This window comes from Natrix helvetica, assembly GCF_964273705.1.
Source record: "Natrix helvetica genome assembly, chromosome: 2".
In the NCBI taxonomy this organism is placed as follows: domain Eukaryota; kingdom Metazoa; phylum Chordata; class Lepidosauria; order Squamata; family Natricidae; genus Natrix; species Natrix helvetica.
The window spans coordinates 125,305,147-125,328,189 of NC_138552.1; the positions used below are offsets into that span (position 1 = coordinate 125,305,147).

At 36.9% G+C, this 23,043-nt stretch overlaps 2 protein-coding genes across 6 annotated transcripts in view; both read right to left on the reverse strand.

The window, feature by feature from the left end:
* Positions 1-47: 47 nt before the first annotated feature.
* On the reverse strand, positions 48-15,554 carry EFHC1 (EF-hand domain containing 1). Of its 2 annotated transcripts, XM_081941220.1 has the most exons (11): positions 15,267-15,554; positions 13,870-14,091; positions 12,659-12,946; positions 11,213-11,362; positions 10,005-10,197; positions 7,776-7,996; positions 5,855-5,995; positions 4,816-5,029; positions 3,673-3,820; positions 2,527-2,740; positions 48-308 (listed from the first exon to the last, which is right to left on the reverse strand). In XM_081941220.1, the coding sequence occupies exons 1-11, from the start codon at positions 15,327-15,329 to the stop codon at positions 237-239; spliced, it is 1,926 nt and encodes a 641-aa protein (XP_081797346.1). In that variant the 5' UTR covers positions 15,330-15,554; the 3' UTR covers positions 48-236. The 2 variants fall into 2 exon arrangements, with proteins under 2 accessions (XP_081797346.1, XP_081797347.1); XM_081941221.1 differs by lacking the exon at positions 15,267-15,554 and having other exon boundaries at positions 13,844-13,957.
* Positions 15,555-17,935: 2,381 nt separating this feature from the next.
* The window catches only part of PAQR8 (progestin and adipoQ receptor family member 8), a 47,875-nt gene continuing 42,767 nt past the window's right edge, over positions 17,936-23,043 (reverse strand). For all 4 annotated transcript variants that reach the window (XM_081941241.1, XM_081941242.1, XM_081941244.1 and 1 more), the window contains exon 2: positions 17,936-22,507. In XM_081941241.1, coding sequence (XP_081797367.1) covers positions 21,435-22,496 — 1,062 coding nt within the window. In that variant the 5' untranslated portion in view covers positions 22,497-22,507 and the 3' untranslated portion in view covers positions 17,936-21,434. The remainder of the gene's footprint in view (positions 22,508-23,043) is intronic.

Sequence of the window (23,043 nt, forward strand, 5' to 3'; positions counted from 1 at the left end):
ATGTCATTTGCTTTCCAGGCAATAAAATAAAGATCTACCCATAATTACATGCATAGAGATAACCACACTCACACTAGTAGAAGGATCAGAGCTGGACTGTTTTTGTCGAGTAATCTGGAAAATTATAAATTGAATATATGGTAGAAAAAGGAAGGCATACCAGAGCAGCTTTCAATAATTAGTGTTTTTAATTGAAATTGATCTTGTAAACCTGGTAACTGCTAGTTTTGAACTGATCAACACTGGAAAGCTCTGAGGAAGTCAGGGTATCTTATTTGATTTTCCCCATGGGAACACATCTTAATAAGCTGCAAAAAGAGAGAGAGAGAAGCCAATGAAAAGTTGCAAATGCTGTACTTTCATTTTTTTAAAAAAAATTGCATGCACAGTTTAATCTGCAGTAGTAAGATTTTTGCTTTTAATCTTCAGAGTAAAACAAAATAAAAGTGAGGCTGTTTCCTTTTCTAATTTTTTTTAATTGGGTATGTGAAAACACAGACATAATATGCTATTGGGAGAAGGAAACAATTGTTTGCCTTTCAAGTACAGAAATAATGCAGTTTTATTCAGAATTTCGTTTTCAAATCTATTACTTACTACAAAATCCAAACCAAGTCCCTGCTATTCAAATACAATCTGATATTTAAGGATACTTGTTAAAGTGGGAAAAATTCAGGGACAATCAATGTTCTTTTAAACTGAAATAAAAGGAATAACAATAGGACTTGTAATGAACATGTACCATTAAGTTAAATACATCTTGTCCTTGAGTTACGATGATTTATTCAATGAGTGTTTGAAGTTGCAGCAGTGCTGAGCAAATAATAATTATATCCGGTCTCTGAAGTTATGGCTGTTGCAGGCCCCCCTTTGAACCGTGATCAAAATTCAGGTGTTTAGCAGCCCACCCACACAACTGCAGGGACACTTTAACATCCATCATCCACCTATCTTCCCCATTTCTGCCTTTTTGGCTCCCTGTTCTCTACAGCCCCAGCCACTGTGGGCTTCACCACCCTAGCTGAACTTTACCATATTCTTGCTCCCACTGTTGATCTAGCATGCCCGGCCTTTGCAAGGTTGTTGCTGATGGCCACATGAGGCTTTTCTCAATGTCACAAGTTGCAGTATCCTTGCGAGACCTGGGCAAGAAGGCCTCAAGTGGCCATGCATGTGTCAGCAGCAGGAAGACAGCAAAGTTCAGCTACAGCACCAGGAGCTTCTAAATGCAGGGGCCCTTAAGTTGGAGTGGCTCGAGCTTCTTGGGATAGCTGAGGCTTTGCATCACATTGCTGGGTCAGGCTGTGGCTTCCCAAGGTGGTTGCAGCTCAGTGCTTTCTTGCAGCCTCTGAGATGCAACATAGCAAGTAGTCCCACAACTGTGAGGTTCTGAAGCTACTTGCCACCCCACAATACAGGCTGACCCAGAAGCCAGAGATTGGGGGAATAGGCATTTGGGAGAAGTGGTAGGGAAGGGAGTCCCTTATCTTGAAAGAACTGAGGCTTGGGGCTGAGAGTGATCAAGATGGGAATGGTTTGGATTAGTGTGGGCCATTGACTAATGACCAACGGAATTTAGTTAATGATGGCAATGGTGAGAATTGTTGTTGCTAAACAACATGGTCCCATGATGTCAAGTTTTAGAACTACATTTTTAGCAATGAAATTCTGCCATTGTACCTACTTGTACGTAAGAATCTGGGAAAGACTTTGGAACATTTTAGATAAATAATTAGTGCTGCAAATGACAATTATCACACAATAAATCACCAGTACTGGGACTCAAATAAAACAAATCTATTTTTAAAAACATGGAATGCCACAAGTTACCGTAACTGCAATAGCATATCATTTAATAATACTTAAAGTGTGAGTTTACAAAAGGATTTCAGAAAATGGCTAATACAAACCACTCTGGAATTCTAAAATTTGTCACTCCTAAAATCCTAACAGAAATCGGGCAAATGGCACTCATGAAAATATGCAGTAACTTCCCACTGTTTTGATAAATTAGAAAAATTCTATTAATTATAACATGAATTAGCAAGAAATCTATATATAAAGATACATTCCATATTGTAACTCTCTATGATATAGGAGCATATAACATTTAACACGGAAAGTTTTAAAGAAAAGATTGAACAGGCATTTGTCCCCAATGCTATAGAGTCTCCTGCTTGGGCAGGGAGTTGGACTAGAACACCACCAAGGTCCCTTCCAAACTCTGTTATTCTGTATTCTACTCTTGTGTTATGCCACAATTATATTTTTATCGGTACTATAAAGAAAGAAATTAAAGCAAATGTATAGCCACAATGATTTTAGATTGATCCCAGTCTCTGAGTCATATTGGTAGAATTACAGAAGCAATAGATGTACCAGTATCTCCTTACACTATTAATACCCTGTTACCTGTATTTCCAAATTCAAAAGCCTAAACCTCCTTTTGAACATTTCTATCATTGTTCTCACTGTTGATAAGCCTTGGCTTAGAGTTAGAACAGATTGCCAGCTCATACTTTTTACCTTTTGGAAAATTGGGTCATCAGTTGGTATTTTAAAATGGTCACAAAGGGTGAAGAACTCTGCTTTGTTTAGAAGCCCTGAGCCATCTTTATCTTGCTGAAGGAAAGCTTCCTGCATACTGCTGTCTGGCAGATAATTATGCCGCCTCATGTGTTCCTGAATCTGCTCCAATAATGCAGCTAGCTCCTGTGGGTCAGGCTCATTGGAAGCTAACCTAGAGGGAGAAAAGAACTCGGATGTCATAGGATGTCCTCAAGACTCAAGCATCTTGAAATGCTTCTTAAAATTATGATCAATCACCTGCATTTTAATCTAACTATGATTAGGTACATTCTCTATGGATAGCATTGGGGGCCTGCAGAGGTATTAGGATTTACAACTAAATGGACAAAAATTATCATCTGCCATTCAAAAGAAAAGCCATTCTTAAAATGTACTTCTATGTCACAGTAATGCAGGCACATTTTACACTGACAATGAATACCCCCCCCCCCCCATTTGCAATGCAGTCTGATCACTCTAGTAAATTTTTAATCAGCCTACTAATTAGGTGGCTGAAAACAAATCATAAACCATTTCAATATATCTTTTTATCTGATTTTAAACAACAGATTTTGATTTCACTCTGCCAAGGTAAGTTACCATTCTTTTCCTCTGTGTCTTTTTTAATTAAAATTCAATTGCAATTTTTCTCTGCTAGAACTGTTACTACTTATTCCATGTGAGTAGTAGTGACAAATGTTTCAGTAGTGATTATTTTAAATTTATTCAATCTGATTGAACATCATCTACAAGTTAGTTAACTCATCTAGGAACTTGAAAGAAAATGAGAATAGTTTTATCATGTCCAGAATTATTTTTCTCATAATAACCAACCATGTGCATCTTTGGTGGAGGATGAAAGCAAGTACCCTTTCCTGATACTATTCTCTGGTAACTGGAAAGGGGCCATAGTGTAAACCTCTCTTTATGAAAGCTGTGACTATTTGTGATGTTTGAAGGTAAAGTGATAATATATATTGATTTATTGTCTATGATTATGTAAAGGGAATATCTTCCAACATCCTCAGACCAAAAGCTGCTGAATCAGCATAATTAATATTAGATATGAAACATTTTCTATGGATATTTTCTTCAAGTGCTCACCTCTTTAGTTCCTCTATGGCTGCCCTGCGGGGTGCAAAATGATGTCTCATAGACTGCACAACAGATGCTGGGAAGCTTTCCAAATTGCTTTCCATATAATTCAACACATAATTATCTGCATCCACAATAATGAATCTGTGGCCAAACACTGCATAAAAGAGACAATCTGTCATTATCATGACCAAGTGTCTGCTAGTTCCAGAAATATAGATTAAACTTGTGCAACTTTTTCAGAGGTGGGGATGGTGCACATTTTTCAGCCTTTCAAATTCTCAACAACACCAGTGGTGATGTGGCCACATTGGTGGAGAGAGAAAGCTGAATATTTTGATATTTTAAAAAGCACCCAAAGGTGCTTTAAGTCTAGCAATAGCATAATGTACTTATTTCAAACCTTTTCAGTGACGCAGGGAAAACATGAAGAATAGAAATCTGGAAAGTATCAATATGCCATTGAATTGCATTGGTGAAATCCTTGAAGCTTTATAAATTGAAAAGATGGTATGTAACTACCCTCACCATAGATGACTGGCTATTTTCTTAGAAGAACAAGCCTGCAGTCCAAGAAGTACAAGGTTGTAACTACACTTGCAGCTCAACCTATTTTTTGTTTTTGTGCAAAGCAACTGAAGGAAAACGTGAAATAAGCTAGCCATACCTGCCAAAACAGGATAAGAATGGTGCAACTACAGCTCTTTTCTATCAACATTATTATTTCTATTCTGATCTGAGGAAATTGCGTATGGCTATAGGAATAAGCTGTAAGATGACTAACAATATGTTTTATCTCTGCCATTTCTTAGTACTTTGTTTATTTGCCAGTAAAATGGCAATTTATCATTCCAAGGGATATTGAAGTCAGATCTCTCGCCAAAAACCCAGGTTGTAACTAACCTGAAAAGATATGTCACTTGTGAACTTTACAGTTCAAATAGCTCAACAGTGCCTAATGAAAGCAAGGGGAATTGGAGAATATTTATCTAGCTTGTTTTAGCTGCAAATTACATAATTCTCTATGTTATATTTTTTGAATAATTTTAACAGAGAAAAACATTATTTCTTAGGCAAAAAATATAGAATGAAGACTGAATATGTGCCAAAATATTCACTTCTAAAATATTTATACTCCATCTTTCTACTTACCTTCTACCATAGCACCTATGGTTAAGTCGGCAGGTTCATAATAAACAGGATCGTCTGTAGAATATCCTGGCTTTGGGATTCTGGTTTTGCATAGGTACTTGCCACCAATAATTCCCGAATTGCGCACAGGTGGTTCATAAATGCTTATCATGTCAGTAGCGAGGCAATAGGAGAGGACGAAATGCCTCTTGCTGTCATCAGGGTTTGAGGATTCCTGGACACATTAAAGGTTAAATATAAGTTGAGCTCTGAGTCATAAGAAATGCCTCCTAATATTTAAACATATTTTGTTCTGCAATTTTCTGGACTTTATAATTCTGTTAATACAGCTTAAGACTTCATTAACCTATTTAATAGTCACACCACACTGCTGGATCCTGTGTAATTTATGATTTAATCAAGCTCCTATACCGTGTGAAGGGCCTGAGTATTTAATGGAAACTAATTCCTTTGATAGGACATCTATCTTTTATCTTGTTTCTGGTTTTATACACATTACAGTTGCTCTCACTACTGAAAACCTTCTGAAATACAATCTTACAGTAATAAAATAATTGGTGTTCTGAAATGAAAGCAACAAAAAAGGATTACAGTTATTTAAGGTGAGAACTAAATGTAGAGCTCCAATAGATTATCCTCAACCAGCCAAGGGAAACTACACTGTATACATAAATAGATATGTGTTTTCCATTACTCCCTAGTTTGAAAATTCTCAAGTTTAATCAGATTCTATGTATCCATAGTGCTTTGAATTGAAAGACTATTTGATATAATATTTTAATATCTGCTTCTATTTTTCACTGACTTGTGAGAAATAGAGTTAAGAGTTTATATATTATTATAGATTGACCTTTCAGCAATTTCATCAGGTTGTCAAATTTATCAATTGTTTAAATTAAAAACTCGTATATATGAATACTTCTTATTACACTGAAATTTTTACTCCTTGGACCTTAACCTCTGGAGATAAAATTAAAAGAAGAACTTCTAATCCCCAACTCAATTATCACTCTGAAAACTTTAAATCATGACAACTCACCATTCTAACAGCATAGCGCAAAATTTTGTGGTCATTCTCTAGCATTTTAATAATATTTTTCCTAGGGGGTTGTGGAATCAAACTGAAACAGTTTTGAAGAGAGTCTTCGAGGAAACCATAACCATTGTAGGGAGGAATTATCTGTAGATAAAATAAGCCAAGGAAAAAAATTACAATATTGAACCATGAAACTTTACTCACAATATTGTAAAATGACCCGTTTAAAGGTTTTTAAAAAAATATTTTTAAATAAATGTAAATTAAAAAAAAAAACATTACTGTACTCTATTGTGAAGCATCAGTAAAAGCAGAAATGGGATAGGTAAGACACTATTATGTTTATAACTAGGAGATTCTGTTCCTAGGCAATAGCATTGACATGTTTCTGTTCATCTTAGCTCTCTAGCTACCAACAAAAACAATCCAATGTAGAATTGTTTATTTTCTAATAAATCTGGAAATTTTATTAAAGGAACAGATGCAAATGAAACGTTCATCTCCAATCACTCTTCCATCCAGAAGAACTGCATTTGAAGAGGGTAAAAAAAAGCAAAAAAAGTTCATTTGAAAAGAGAAGGGATAATAAAAAACATAGTCTAGCTGAATTGATATCTGAACTTCCTACCTGTTTTTAACTTCCACTACATTCTTACTTATTTCTAAATAAATAAATACATTTGAAAAGCAATCTTTGTCACCATAGTAAGTTAAACTCTGTACTGTGTATTTTGAAACTTTTATCCATTAGCAAGTGAATCAACAGTAATACTTTGACTCAGTGACGTGCGGTGAGGTTTATGACTGGTGAGGCACTGACACAGTGCTGGGTTTCAAATATTTTTAGACTTGTGGACTTCAACTCCCAGAATTCCACAGCCAGGCATGCTCAGTTCCAATTTAAAGCGACAGCATTTGTTTTTCTCCTTTGCTCCTTCTTTCTTTTTCTTTTTCTTCTCCTTCCCCTCCTTCCTCCCTCTCTCCCTTCTTCCCCCTCTCTCAAACACACACACACACACACACAGAAGTTGGATTGGACTATCTCTCCTACCCCTTCCCTCTCTCACTCACTCTCAAACCCCCCCACACACAAAAGTTGGATTGGATATCTTTTCCAGTGGCTTGAAAGCAGCTCCTCTGCCATCCCCCCCCCCCCATTCCCCTGCTGCCTTTCCCAAACACCTCCACCATTGCAAATGCAGCCTGCTGTCTGGGTGGGAAATGCCTGGAACACAATAAAGCCCACCCACCACCTCCTGCTGGCAGGCTGGGGTGAGAGGAGAGGCAGAGAAGCCGGAGGGGAGCCGAGCCGAGCCTTCCAAAAGAAAGAGGCTGGGGGGGAATGTGTGTACTACAGCATGGCTCTTTGCCTGGCTTCCTGCCTCCTCCTGTGGTCTCCTCAGTGCTCGCTTGTGCTCTCCCTCCCCAAGTGTAGTTTGATTGCAGGTGGAGCCACATTGCCTTTTCAAACTTGTAATCAGTGAAGCTGGGCTAGATTTTTATATAGTTTTATCCAGCTGTGTGTGTGTGAGAGAGAAATGAATGTGGGCCTGGGGAGGAAGTCACTACACTTGGGGAGGGAGAGCACCAGTGAGGTTAAGCAGAGTCATCCACGGTGAGGCAGCAACTAGCTCAGCTTTTTCCTTTTACTTTTTTTTTTCATGATGAGAGTGGTGAGGCTGTGCCTCACTTGCCTCACCTGACTGCACGTCACTGCTTTGTCTTAATATAAATGATGCTTCCTAGTACTTCTATTCTTTGTGTCTATGAAGACTGACTTGCTTTCTGGAATTTCTCTAGCAACTCTCATTTCCACTGCTTGTCAGTCCTTCTTCTCAATCCTGTTTCATGTTCTGACCTCCATTTCCTTGCCCTTTAATTAAAAACTGCCCTCTTTTGCAGCTTCTTTGTTTTCCCCCTTTACCTGCTTGATTTCCTCTGGGAGTGGCTTCTTTACATCAACTGCCTGGAAGTCAGTGATGCCAAATTTATCCTGATAGAATTGTCGCGTGAACTCATCACAGTCATAGATGAAAAAAGTACGTCCAAGTAGAGTAGTGGGTTTGCCAACTGCAAAATCTTTAGCTGTAAACCATTCTAAGACCTCCTGATCAGAAATCTCCAGTACACAGGTTGGGAAGTTGTCTTGCAAGAACAAACAAACAGGCAGTTTAGTAAGATTTCCATTGCTGACATACTGTATTTTTCGGAGTATAAGACGCACCTTTTTTCCTCAAAAAAGTGGCTGAAAATCTGGGTGCGTCTTATACATCAAAGAAACATTTTTTTTGCCCCCTGAAGCCCTGCCCCTTCAACAAAATGGCCATGCATAGCCTTATGAAGCCTTTCAGAGAGCTCCTGGGGGCTGGGGAGGGCAGAAATAAGCAAAGAATGGGCTGTTTTTTGCCCCTGCCCCCAGCAGCAGTCTATAAGCCTCCATAAGGCTATGCATGCAGTTTTTTTGATGAAAAACGGGCCACTTTTTGCTCGTTTTTGGCCCTCCCAGCTCCCCAAGAGCATTCTGCAAGCCCCCCCAAGGCTATTCATGCCTTTTATTTATTTATTCGTGAAAAACGGGCCATTTTTGAGAGGTTTGCATAGTGCAAAAACCTTTTATTTCCCTTTCGGAAAGCTCTTTAGTTAAAGTGATTGATGAGAATTAGATTGATCAAGTGCTGTGCCAGCAGGAACAAAGACTTAGGTGCTGTAGATTGTCAGCAATTTCCTTCTCCAGCACATGGATAAATACACCTGGAAACATCTACCTACCTACCTACTCTTTCTCTCCCTACCTACCTACTGTATTTCTCTCTCTCTCTCTATCCCTCTATCTACCTACCTACCTACCTACTCTATCATCTATCTATCTATCTATCTATCTATCTATCTATCTATCTATCATCTATCAATCTATCTATCTATCTATCTATCTATCTATCTATCTATCTATCTATCTATCTATCATCTATCTATCTATGTATGTATCATCTTATCTATCTATCATCTATCTCTTTCTATTTCTCTCTCTCTATCCCTCTACCTATCTACCTACTCTCACTCTCTCTCGCCCTACCTATCTACTGTATTTCTCTCTCTTTCTAATTCTCTCTCCCTCTACCTACCTACCTACTCACTCTCTCCCTACCTACCTACTGTATTTCTCTCTCTCTCTCTCTCTCCCTCTATCTACCTACCTACTTACCTACTCTATCTATCTATCTCTTTCTATTTCTTTCTCTCTATCCCTCTACCTATATACCTACTCTCACTCTCTCTCTCCCTACCTACATACTGTATTTCTCTTTCTTTCTAATTCTCTCTATCCCTCTACCTACCTACCTACACTTTCTTTCTCTTTCTCCCTACCTACCTACTGTATTTCTCCCTACCTCTCCCTCTCTATCCCTCTATCTACCTACCTACCTACTCTCTCTCCCTACCTATCTACTGTATTTCTCTCTCTCTCTTTCTATTTCTCTCTCTCTATCCCTCTACCTACCTACCTATTCTCTCTCTCCCTACCTACTATATTTCTCCCTCCCCCCCTCTCTCTATCCCTCTATCTACCTACCTACTTTTTTTTTTAAATTTGCCTCTTCAAAACCTTGGTACGTCTTATACTCCGGTGCATCTTATACTCTGAAAAATAGGGTATTTAGACAGTGGAAAATGCAATGACAGTCCTTCCTTGGCTTGCTCACATTTTTAAGACAATCGGTTTTATGTATTATGGGCCTAATTTCCATAGCATCTGAGAACATATTGCCAAATATAATTTAGGTATCATTGAAAAATCTGCATTAACTTTAAGAAAGGCAAGCATGGGTTCATTTCAGTATTCTTTTATAAAGGGTATAATTAGAAATTAGTATTTCAATAGTGCATCTGACTGACTGACTAAATAAATGCAGTCTTATTTTACTAATTTTAGTATATTAGCCTCTCTGAAAACATATGCATTCCTTATCTTGTTACAGCTGATTCCCATGTTGTATACTTTGTGTAGCAAAAGTTAATAGATTCATATTATATCTAAAATATTTGTATGAAGAGCTTGAAGACACTAAACTTTTTATTTATATACAGATTATCCTATATTCTAGGATTTTATATGTATAAAATCTTAGAATTCTCAACCAGAGAAAGTTAGTACCTTTCTTCTCCAAAAAAAGTTTGGGCAGGCGCTGGCGTCTTATCAGCACTGGGAAAGGATCTCTGCCATCATTTCGTTCATGAACTTCCCGCACCTCCACTGTGTCATCTGCCAAGTAGTAGTGAATAATAAATCTCCGGCTTTCACCAAACATGTTCCAAGTGTCATCCCAAATGGCATAAAAACGAAGAACCTGGAAAAAAATGTGAAGGGTTCATTCTCATCACGGAAGAATAGAAATTTTTCTCTTATAAGCATGATGTCTCACAGTCAAAGTGAATCACAACTTAATAAGAGGACAAAATCCTTACAATTACAGTTTCTTACAATTATAGTTAAGACAAGAAAGCCAGTCACATTGAAACTTCAACAAAACAACATAAAATAACAAGCCATTGATTAAATCTATTAACTGCACAGATTCATATGGGTTTGGAGATAAATGATGGTCCTCATTTAACAAGCATTTGTTCAGTGACCTTTCAAACTTTATGATGGCACTGAATGAGTGGTAGGTATGACCAATCCTCATACTTATGGACAGCATTGCATTCCCACAGTCATGTGATCATAAACTGGAGACTTGATACCTGGTTTGCAATTACGCTGCAGCACCCTAGTTTGTGACCTTTGCTGACTTCCTACAAGTAAAGTCAATGGGGAAGTCAGCAGAAGGTCACAAAAGGCAACCATGTAATGTCCTTGCTTAACAATGCTTAATAATAATGGCGTCTGAGTGCACTGGGATTTCTGTTGCTAAGTGACACAATCATGTGACATTGCACTTTACGACCTCATTTAGCAAGATAAATTTCAGTCCCAATTGCTGTTAAATGAAAACTATTTGTAATTTTACTATTTATGAAATTTTACTAAAAGTAAAACGACTTGTAAACTTCACCAAGAATAGCTTTATTATCTTTGAAGATGAAAAGCAGAAAAGTCACTCAGCAATTACATAGCTTTACTATCACTGACAAAGAGGCTCTAAGAATTTCAGCACTGCATTTCTTAGCATCTCCTCTGGCATGCTCTAAATATATGCAAATTATATAGCCCATACAATTTAATTTTCTCCCATTTTAAGTACGTTTTACAATTGTACTTGCTACCTACTTTTTCACAGCTTCATTTACTGCGAAATAATTTTGTTGTTAAAATGTTTTGAATACACAAAAAGTAGGTTATGAAACAAACCTAAAACTCACCTTTTTGTCAAATGCCAAAAACTGCTTAAGTTGATCAAAATCTGAGGGGGTGACATACATACGTACAGGCATTTTACGTAGCTCTATATAAGGATCAAAAATCATTTGCTCTGGAGGGTTCACTTCAATTCCTTGGCTTTCCAAAAAAGTCTGTAAAGCAGCAAACACATTGTTAAATACAAATAAGCACATTAAGAAATCATACAGCAAGACTGTCTTAAACTTGCATTTGGGGGTGAAACTGCGATCTGTGGTTGGCATACTAAAATGTCTTCCCATGTTAATGAAATAAGGCAAGAAACTTCAGAACTTGCAAAAAAAACCTGCACTGCCTTATCTGCCATGGCTTTATTAATCTTAGTAAAACTGAGTAAAATGCTACTCTATAAATGAAGTTTAGGCTCTTTTTGAGAGAGCCCTGTTCTGACCTAGGCTTCCTGAGAAAGCACAAATCACAATCTTAGTCCCAAATATCCTCGTTTATTTATACGGCTGTGAATTATGGTCATTCACAGCCATAATGATCACAGTCTGTGAAGAGTCTGACAGATGTCTGCTCGAGTTGCCACAATCTTTCAGGGTAATGTTGATAAGCACCCACCTTTATCTCCCTTGAAATGCTGCCAGAGACCTAATTGCCAATTAGTTTTGCAAGGCCAAACGTAGCACAGAGACAAACAGAACTTCTCAGAGCTTGAAACCGACTAGATGAACTAATTGCTTTCTGCAAAGGCTCATGTCTGTTTGCTCCTCTTTTATGTTTTATGGAGGGGCCAATTATGTCCAAGCCTTACTTCCAAGTTGCCCTTTTTCCCTTAATTGTTCTTGCCTTCTGGTAGCTCTCCACATGCGCACACTGGGAAAAGGCACACATTGTTCTTCTGTCTCGCTGATGTCAGACTCCGGAGGCTCTGGAGGCAGCATATAACTACCAGATGGCCCTGGACCCTTCTCTACCTCTGACGCAGAGTCCTCATCCGAGCCTTCCCCAGACTGCAGGGCTGGCCCATGCTCCTCCCCAACCTCCCCGCTGTCCAACTCTGCTGCCACCTCCATAGGCTGCCGGCAGACCACAACAATCCTATTGCTTTTATTCTCAAAACAGACTTCCTATATTATCACGAACCAGAGAGGGACAGGCAGACAGAGACAGAAACAGATCTCAATCAAATGTAAATGAAATAAATGACTAAAACTACTGTGAAAGTATACAATAATCAAAAATAACCATTGTGAGAATTCAACTGATAATGTAGCATGGGTAAATATATGTTTTATAATTCTAAAAATAAATCACATATACACAATGCTACTTATGGTAAAAATTTCTATCTCCAAATTGTATATTTTACTATTGAATTAAAACAATTTATCCTCATATTAAATACTGCAGTAGGAATAGTTTATTACTGGAATGCTGTAGATTAGCAATCAAGATTACAGTACCTGGGTGAATCGATCACAGTCAACTATACGGAAAGTCTTGCCATAGATAGTAATATTAATTCCTCGATTCAGATCTTTCCAATGATAATGATCCCCACGATCATTTTTGGGCAAACGCTGTCTTTTGATGAACTTGCCCTGAGGAATCCCTGAGTTTTCAACAATGGGCTCCATGACAGACATGCTATCATCTTCCAAATAGTAATAAATGCCCACTTGACGAATGCGGAAATGCTCTTTTGTAGACATAGGAACATCTTCTTGAAAGTATCCATCAAATTTGAGCACCTAGCAAAAAAACAAACAAACCCATATATAAGGAAAATTATATTAATGATAAAAATGACCGGAAACCAACTTGATGCTGTGTGAGATCATCAAATGACAGAAATCTATTACTGTATATTCTATTAATATTAAATGTAAGTTTAGAAAAAGCTGCACTATCTTCATAGAAGCTAGGGAATTTCTATTTAGCACCAAGCTAATAGCAATGGCAAATTATTACTATGGTAACTTTTGACTGACAAGAATACAACCGATATAAAATGTTTTAATTTTCTATAAGAGTGTTTATGGACTTAGAATAATTTTATTGTCACTTTAAATGTAGAAGCAGAAGTCTTTTTACACAGCATTAACAACTTATATTAAATTTGGCACATTTATTTTTGTAGAATTAAAGCTGCCTACAATTCCCCCCCCCCCCTCATCCCAAGGTATAACTTGGAGCTTGCTCATGTTGAGCCATTCTGTCTCCATGAAGTAGGCTAGACCAAATGACTGGCCCAGAGATGTGCTGCAAGGAAGAGGATGTACTTGAATCCGGTTCTACACTACAAGTCTTAAAACATGTAAATAAACTATTGATAGTATAAAGAAAAGTAGACATAATGATGGTGAAGGAAAGCAAAATATTTAATGTCATTTTCTATTAATATATAAAAAGAAAGAATGAAAGAATGTCTAAGAAAGACATTTTTAATTCTGTATATCATAAAAAAGGAAGAAAGAACTCTGAAACTCTTTGTAGGTTATAGCCTGATTATAATCTGCAAATAAGAGAGACCCAGCAGTCTTTTCAAAGTTTCTTTTTTGATATGGACTACTTTCATGGGATGACAAACAGATATCAGAAATAAACAGCTAATCTTAAACACTTAATTTTGCAATAAATACCTGTACCTGAAATCAGATGTTTGAGAAAATACCTTTTTGTCAAAAGCCACGTGTGCTGGAATGAAATCTGCAGGTGGGGCTTGTTTAGGTTCACCATAAGTTAAGGTGGGTCTCTTGTTGGATAATTCATCAAGTTCAGCTTGAGACAATTGGTTTACATAAAGCCGATTTCCACCTATCCCCACAGTTGGAAGTTTCTTAAAGGCAAAACCATTCTTGAAATCTAGAGTTTGGGAACGATGAAAAGCAGTTTTCTACAGAACAACAAAAATACAGACTCAAATGCTGACCAGACTGATGTATCTAAAATAACACATTTATTTTTCAATTGCCTTGTCTCAAATATATTTGTCTTTAGAGCTAAATTTCATTTATCACCTTCCCCATATAGTAATAATTTTAAAAATACATTAAGGAATTTTTTTCTCAAAAATATGTGATTATATTTTAATAATAATAGTTCACAACCTCCCTAACAGTTTAAACTCTTCAGGGCCATAGAGTTTCAAACATTTTTTTAATGAGTACTATACTTAGAAAAAATAAAAATAAAAGGAATATTGAAGTAAAATATGTTTTAATAATACTCTTTAATAATACGCTTAGACTACATTTAACATATTGATGTAAATTTTAATGAGATGTATGAGGACTCCTTGGTGCTTTCTGAGCTTGGTTGTTTTCTTACGTAACAATCATCAGTCCCAACATAATGAAACATCTAGAGGAAAAGAAAATAGAGTTGAAGAAGCTTCTTGGATGGCAAGCAAAACATCTTCAAAGCAAAACCAAAAAGCCCAGTTGCCTCTTCAAAAGAAAAAAGAAAAAAAAGGGGGGGGGAGCTCCTTTGAAACAATCATGACCTGGATGATAGAGAATCTCCATAGACGTCTGCAAGAAAACAACCAAGCTCAAGGACCCCTCATTTCAATCCTGAACTACAAATATTCTCCTTTATTGGTGAGATGTATGAGTTTGCATAAAATGACATGTCACATCGATCTCTGATACATTTAATATTAAATTAAAAACATTCAATCATTTTAATATTTGGTAGTAAGAGCTGAAAAGGAAGTAGGCTATTCAATCTTTTTCTCTTACATTTTTATGCCCTTTTGTAACTTTTGTTTAAAAAAATCTTCTAATATTGGAGCTTTGACTTTTAAAAATACAGATGGCTACAACAAAATGGCTTGAAAGCTCTTTTAGAGACCGCAAATCTATATTTTAAAGACCTAGAGCTGTCACAATCAATGACAGGGATTATTTATGAAGTATCTCTCTCTTAAAGGAGGGCGTCGATCAGAGTCTCTGACCAAGACCGCAAGAGTCAGGGGAGCTTCTGGGGGACGATTAGTCGAACGAGCCACACCTTTAGCTATTTCGGAGGTAAATGTGATGTGGAAAGAAAACAGGAGTTTTTCCTTACCGTCGGGTCCCGAAAGGACGAGCCTGGAACAAGCGGCAAGCCTTGCACCGGCTGAAGGCTCATGATGGACGGTCGAACAGCGAAAGGCTTGGGTAGGGACGGATCCGCTATTACCGGTAACTAAGCAACGCTGTTTCCTCGGTAACCATCAACAATTGGGCTTCCTTTTTTTTAAAGGGCGCTTGCGCAATAGCGGCCGAAGCGCTCACTTCAGTTGGTAGGTTCAGGTGCCGCTTTTCGTCAGCCCGCGGTTGAGTTTGGCTCGAGTTGACTGTATTGCTATATTATCTCATCCTCCCACCCCGTCGTATTGTCTTTCAGCAGCGCTAGACTGAGGGAAAGAAATGTCTGGATATAAACAAGCTGGCTTGAAGTTTGGTCTTATTGTAATTGCTTTTATTGTTGTTCGGCACTTGCAGCTTTGCTCCTATGTAGAGGATTGACACATGAGAAATTAAGCCTAATACAATGCTCGGGCGCAGTTTGGGAGCGCATGCGGAGAGTATGTGCATGGGTTTTAAAAAATGGGCAGTTAGGACGGTAAGAATGTGAATATATATTAGGAAGATTTTGTTTCTCTTAGAACTCTTATTAGCTTTCCTGATTGTCCACTGTATGCAATACTACATACATGCAGTATTCTCTTCCCACTTCCAATATCTACCATGTCATCTTTTTCTTCAGATGCAATTTGCGAAAAATAACATTGCTTAATTTCTTGTTTGCATGGTGTTACAGACCATTTTGGAAAATAAAGAGGGTAGCATCTGAACCTGCCCTTCACATTTCAGAAATCTTTCCCAGCTGGAATACTATATAATTTCTATTTGCCATGCAGTAATTTATCTATAGTGAAACTTGAATTAATGGATCATTTGGGGGAAGGGGATATCTGTAAACCTAAATGTCTGCTGAATCTAAATGCATGCCATTACAATAATATCAATGTATGTCATTTGCATAATTATTCAGATAATATAATTTGTATCGCATCAATTTACATTTAATGATGTAATGTCTGGACAGACTTTGGAAATTTGAGAGTGAAATTCTTTTTTTTTATTGAACATGAGTCCTTTGATTAAATCAAGGATGTTATAAGCTGGGGTTTCATCTCCATAAAAATCACAATTTACAAAAAAAAGCGTAGAAAACTCAAACACTAGAAACAGCCTTCTTGAAACCTTGTACATACATATGTGACTAGCAACAAATCAAATCAGAAAATCCAAAACTGAAGAGGTGCCCTTACAGCAAAACCAGAAAGGTTGAAAGGAGGTATATTACTACTTCTATACAGAGATTAAGTATGAGAACACGGAAGGCAAGTAACTTGCAAAAATAATTGTCAAATCCTTTTTTGAAAACATCCAGCAATGGTGCAGCCACAACTCCAAGAGGCAAGCTCTTCTATTGATTAATTGTTCTCACTATCAGGAAGTTTCTCCAGACATCTAAACTGGAACTAAGGAGAAAGTTCCTGACAGAACAATTAATCGACAGAACAGTTTGATTCCTAGAGTTGTGGAGACACCATCACTGAAGGTTTTCAAGAAAGGATTGAACAACCATTTGCCCAGGATGATATAAGATCTCAAATATTATTGAGCATAGCAGGTTCATTTCCTTCTTCCATGATCTCTCAGAACTCACCCCCATTTTGTCATTATCTTTAGATTCATACATATTGGTCCACACAGCAATATGTACAAAGATATTCAAGAAAAAAATGAAGTTGACAGAAAACCATTTTTTAAAAAAAAGATAAAGCACTGTTAGATGAACATTCAGGAGAATATTTGTGCACTGGAGTTATATAATATTTTTGCATACTAGTCACTGTGTGTCCCACAGGATTCATAAAACTTTAAGAGGGGAGTCATTTTGAGTCACAGAAAGTATATCTATATGGATTATCATTTGTATGACTTATGAAAAATCTGTGCAGTGTTTCAGAGGCATAAGGATGATTATTCCACTCACAGGACAGTGAGAAAAATATTAAAAAATAAAATTAGCAGAAAATTACTTTTTTTTCCAAGGGCAAATCCTGGTATGGAAATTACAAAATTGGGAATTAGTTGGGAAAAGGCTTCATACCTAAGCATACTTACCTTAGGGAAAAAATAGTGAGAAAACCTTATATCCACAGTAAATCTATGTCTTTAATGCATTATTACATGTACTGAACTCTTACAATAGCCCTGTTACAAAATTAGATGTGTGGGTATTATGTGAAATGTGAAGACACTTTGGGTGTTGGTTTCCACAACATGTTAAGCTAAAATATAGTTGATAGCTTAGTGTCCTGCAAAAAGCTACCTAGTATGGTTTAGCACATTCAGTGCATTGTGCGAATCTCTATACTAATTCAATCATTCCTGGTTGCTTTAACCACAAGAATATTCTGTTATTACAAACATATTGGATTGTTTAATGCAAAAGGGAAACATCATTTTCGCTCACCTGAATATTTACTCAATTCTAACACTTTCTGATGAATTTTGATTTGATTTCTGAGGCCTCCACAGGGGGAAACAGTGCAATATTACTTTGTACTCAGTGTTGTAATAATTACATCTATCAGAAACTTGAATGAAAATGGCATTTTTAACGTGATATAAGCATTAAATTCAGACCATGTGTGCAGAAGCATCAAGGTTTTCTCCAAAAATTTTTACTAATACTCTCCCTTAATCTTGCAAAACATACAGAAGCCATGTTTTGATAAACATTTTGATATTAACAAATTTCACATAAAACATCAATTTCTTAAACTTTACTTAAGATATCCTCTTTCCATTCTTCACTTCAACAGTTTATATAAAACAGTATAATTTTTCAAATGTTCTCAACAATGCAGATTTCAAGAATTTAATACAGAAGTTGTTCATATAATTCTAAAACTAACCCCTTTTTTTAAAAAAGAAAGAAAATAAAAAACTCATTTCATTTTAGTAACAAATAATGCCTATCTTAAAATATATATTTTCAAAACTGCCTCTGAAAGATATAAACATCCAAGGCACACTTGAAACCACCACATATTATTTGAAGTATTGGAAATAACATGTAAGTCAGCTACCAAAATGTTTGGATGTCAAATCCAAATAAGGCTGAAGTTAACAACTGCAAAATAGGCATGAGCTTGTAGATAGCAAGACTAGTTTTATTTAACAAATGTTCATAATGGTGGAACGCTAATAATAATTTGGATTGTATCTGCAATTATTGTTATTAATACTAGCTAGCGGTGCCCAACCTACTGCTCTCTGTGTATTCTAGACTTCAATTTTCAGAATCTAAAACTAGCGAAATCATACCACTTTAGAATGAAAAAACAATAATTAGAAAAAGTTGCTTTAGATCCATGTAACTGTAAAGTAAAACCAGTAAAGCTTTCTAAAGTCTCAAAATGGCATGTGGCTGCTTCAGGAGTGCTCCATGTGATCTCTGCATCACTGGGCTTGGGTGGAACAAAGGAAAGTGGTTGTGCAAGCATAGGTATGCACAATCAGTCAGGATTAGCTCTTGAAATCGCTACATGAACCTTTTTCAAGACATGGCTGCTTTAACTATTTGGAAAGGTGTCCTTCCTACACATTCTGAACCAACACTTTGACACGTGCTAAAAACCAGTCCTTTTATTCATCACATTTGTTTCTAATAATAACACATTCACTTGGATTCATCAGTCCTAATTATAACATGTTGTGTATATACAGAACTAGCAGTAAAAGGACCTGGGAATTATCAGAGGCAGGTATCTGAAAAAGTGTGAAGGACAATTTTAAGAAACTTAGTATACAGCAATTTTTCTTAAATAACCAGCCAAACATTCTAAGTGCTTTCATATTTAAAATTATATTTCAGGATCTCTGCAGTTTGACTAATGCTGATTATAGTACACATTTTACAATGGATTAAATTGGAGCAACTTGAACTTTTCAATCTATATTACTTTATAAGCAACCAAGTTACAGGCATGAAATACATGTTCAATCAGAATTGCTTGTGAAACAAAGATATCTTTTGTGAAGTTCCAGAAAATAATGCAAATTAGTTCACAGTAAGAATAAAGTATGTTCTATGAAAAAAGAAGCATGGCCTGTTTATTGACTATACTTAGAAGCATCTTAATAAAAAGTATCTCTGCTGACTACCAACCTAATTAAAATTCTCAGAGCCATTCCAGCTATTAGAAAAATGTTAGTTTATTATGCCACTAGGTGGTGATATTAAATCACTAAGAATTTTCATACAGCCCATCAGATGCAATTGATGGACTTCTTTTCTTCCTATAGTTTATATATTCTTAACAAAGATTTTCAGTGTTTATGTTGGCAGAAAATGGTTTACATTTCTTGTGACTGGACCCATTTCTAATACTTAAAAAACTATTATTAATGATTTTTGTTGAATCCAACTTGGACTGCACTTGTCTTCATACCTACGTTAAGTATTTTCACCAAACTTTGAGTAGGTGTAAATCTAGACATCTTAGATAATTGATATATTGCACATTAAGGAGAATAAGATGGGAAATTAGATCTCTGAGTGTACCATTGCCAGACTGCAAATGGGGTTACTCACTGTCATTAATGTCCACATGTGCAAAATGATTTCCACTTCCCAGCACCATCAGAAACCAAGTTTGGCACACACCTTTCAATTATATGCTAGTCTGCTATGTGGAAATAACATTTCACAGGAAATAACATTAAATAAATAAAACATTCCACAGCTGCAATTACTGTTTGGATATGGTGTTTGTGTTTGGAAGAGAGGAAATAAAAGTTTAGTAGTTAAATACCACATGAGACTTAAAGCACAACCCAACTGAACTTCTAGTGATAAAAAGCACAAATAAAACTGGTTAGGACAATGTATACTATGGCATGGTACTTGTCCATGTAATATTTTTTTTACAATAAAACTGCTCCTTCTCTAATTATTTAACTTGGTGCTGAAACAGGGAAGAAGTACTGTACCCTTATCTTAGTTGTCAAAATAACATTCGGGTTGTAAAAGTCCCAAATGGCTTTGAGTGACATGATACCTAAAATCAATAAGGAACCAGGAAAAGTAATATTTTGACAATAATATGAATGAAGGTATGCAGAAATGAATTAGGAAGAGGCTTTATGGACAACAAATAGGAAAAACGCTAGATATAGCTGCTAATCAGTGTTAAAATGGTAAAATAGTGCCTTTGAGCGGCACTATAAACCTTGAAAATAGCATCCTAGTTTGATAGCAATGATAGCGTTGTTCTGTGTTTTTAGATGATTAGTTCTTCATTAACATCATAAAACAACTCATGAAGAGGCTAGTTCTGCTACCTTTGGGAATTCTACCCTTCTTTGCTTCAGCTAACCTGGGCTTGAATGATTAACTGGTGACAACTACCCATTAACCAGTGACAATTATGACAGTTATTCTCCTACCATACTATCTGAAGCTTACAACTCGGGGGAAGATTCAGTACTACTTGAGTTGTATAGATACCAGTGGTATCAAAGCCACAGCTAAATGAAACGGACCAAATGAGATTATCAACATTATGTCAACCTTCATAATCTTTGCTCTAATCATCACTAAAGTCATAAATGACTATTCTGTATCCTTTCAGATGCAAGTAATGAGTCTTATGATTTAACATGGGGAAAAAAATCCCTACATGTAAACTAGTAAATTAGGAACTTTGACCTAATGTGTGAAGGAATCTTTTTTTCTTATGGAAACCCATTCTAGTTTATATTCTGAAGTAGTATAACCCAGACACAATTCCAATTTCCCAATGAGATAAGAGCTTGATAAACGTGCAAGTCTATGGTAATCCTCTACTCTTCTAGTTGACTAGTATCCTCTTTCATATAATACAAATTTCTGTAAATAAATAAAAGACCATTTAGAAAAATCTACCTTTATAACTCTTCAATCGTCTCCTAAATGCCCTTTGCCCAGCAATAGGCAGAGTTAGTAAAAATGTTTAGGGCATAAGGCGTATTTAATAAATTAGTGCCTGCCTGAAATCAATTCCTTGATTATAATTTCAAAAGAAAAATCACTTGGTTAATTTACTTATATACAGTACTTGAATAAACTTCCCTCTTCCTACTTTTCTTCAAGCACATCAGGACTGAACCCTGTTTCTATGTCAGTCTCTCAGGATGCCTTCATGGCCAGTTCCTCCTTGATTTTGCGCTGCAATAGGAGTGCAGTGATAGCACTGCAAGCAACTAAGCCAAAAAAGGAGCCACAAGACAGGATGATGGAGAGAGATCCATGTCGGTTGAATAAGATATCTTGCCTGTTCTTGTAATCCAAGAAGATGGCTTCCAATTGTGAGAGTGTGCAAATAGCAAGGAAGGTGTGAAAAATTTGATGGGCATGACCAACAATATCACAAGACCCAGGGAAATATTTTTCAGGAACTGGACAAGAAAAGAAATAAGCACTGACTAGGAAGAAAAGTATCTGGAAGGTGTGATACCAAGCAGCCAACTCTTCACAGCCTTCAAGGTGGCACATAATCACACGGTGGGCCACAGGACTGATGTCCAAGATGAATGCCAATCCCGCTGGGATCACCTGACACACTTTCCTCATGATGGGGTAGGGGCGCCGGTAGCGGTACTTGGCATAGCAACAGCCAGCACATGAGAGCCATCCACAGAAAGCAGCTGCTGGCAAGAAGAAAAGCCAAAATTTGTCATACCAGGCTTGGTCGGAGCTGTAGTAGAAATGGGCCAGGGCGCTTCCATATTGGTAGATGCTGACTCCAACATAATCCACAAAATAGAAAGTATAGTGTGATATCTCTGACTTGGACTGCAAAAGATGAGCTAAGAGGCTGCATGTCAGATATGTAACAGAGGAAAGGACGAAGATGAAGAGGGGTAAGGAGCGGATCTCCAGAGACAAGTTCTCTGCTTCAGCAAATACATTAAATCTCAGCAGTACTGCCAAAGCAGCCAGAAGGTGAGTCCAAACATTAACAACCTCGTTATGTTTTTGGAAGAGACTGAGGAAATAATAGCGCCAATCCTGACCTGTAGGGCGATAGCCAGCTTGGATATAGGGTTCTCTGAAAAGTTGGGGTACATCAGATTCTTTAACTGTGCAAGGCATCTTGGGAAAACCTTCTTCTAGGAGCTGAGGAAGTTGACGGAGCTGTTGTCCACTGATGGACAAGGTGCTGATCCGTTCCAGAATAGCCGTCATCATTTAGATGATTCCTGAAGTGATAAGAATGTAAACAATATTAAGAAAGAAAGTGAAGAATACACAGAGGCAAATATTTACAATCTCTATATGTCACCATGATTAGAGTAACTGTCAAAGTCAAGTCCTTTGGACAAACAACTAGAGCAGGGGTAGTCAACCTTTTTATACCTACCGCCCACTTTACTATCTCTGTTAGTAGTAAAATTTTCTAACCGCCCACCGGTTTCACAGTAATGGTGATTTATAAAGTAGGGAAGTAACTTTGCTTTATAAAATTTATAAAGCAGAGTTACAGCAAACCCCTACCGCCCACCATGAAAGCTGGAATGCCCACTAGAGGGCGGTAGGGACCAGGTTGACTGCCACTGAACTAGAGAAAGAAAGTGGCAATAAGGATGGTGTGATGGGACTCAATTAGCAAAAACTGCATTCCCAGCTTCCATTTAAAAAAAGAAAAAAACGATGCTTAATCCATAATGGTCTCTTTCATGTTGCGTTGTACTACAGATATATCCTAAATGAACATAAATCAATATTATTGAACAGT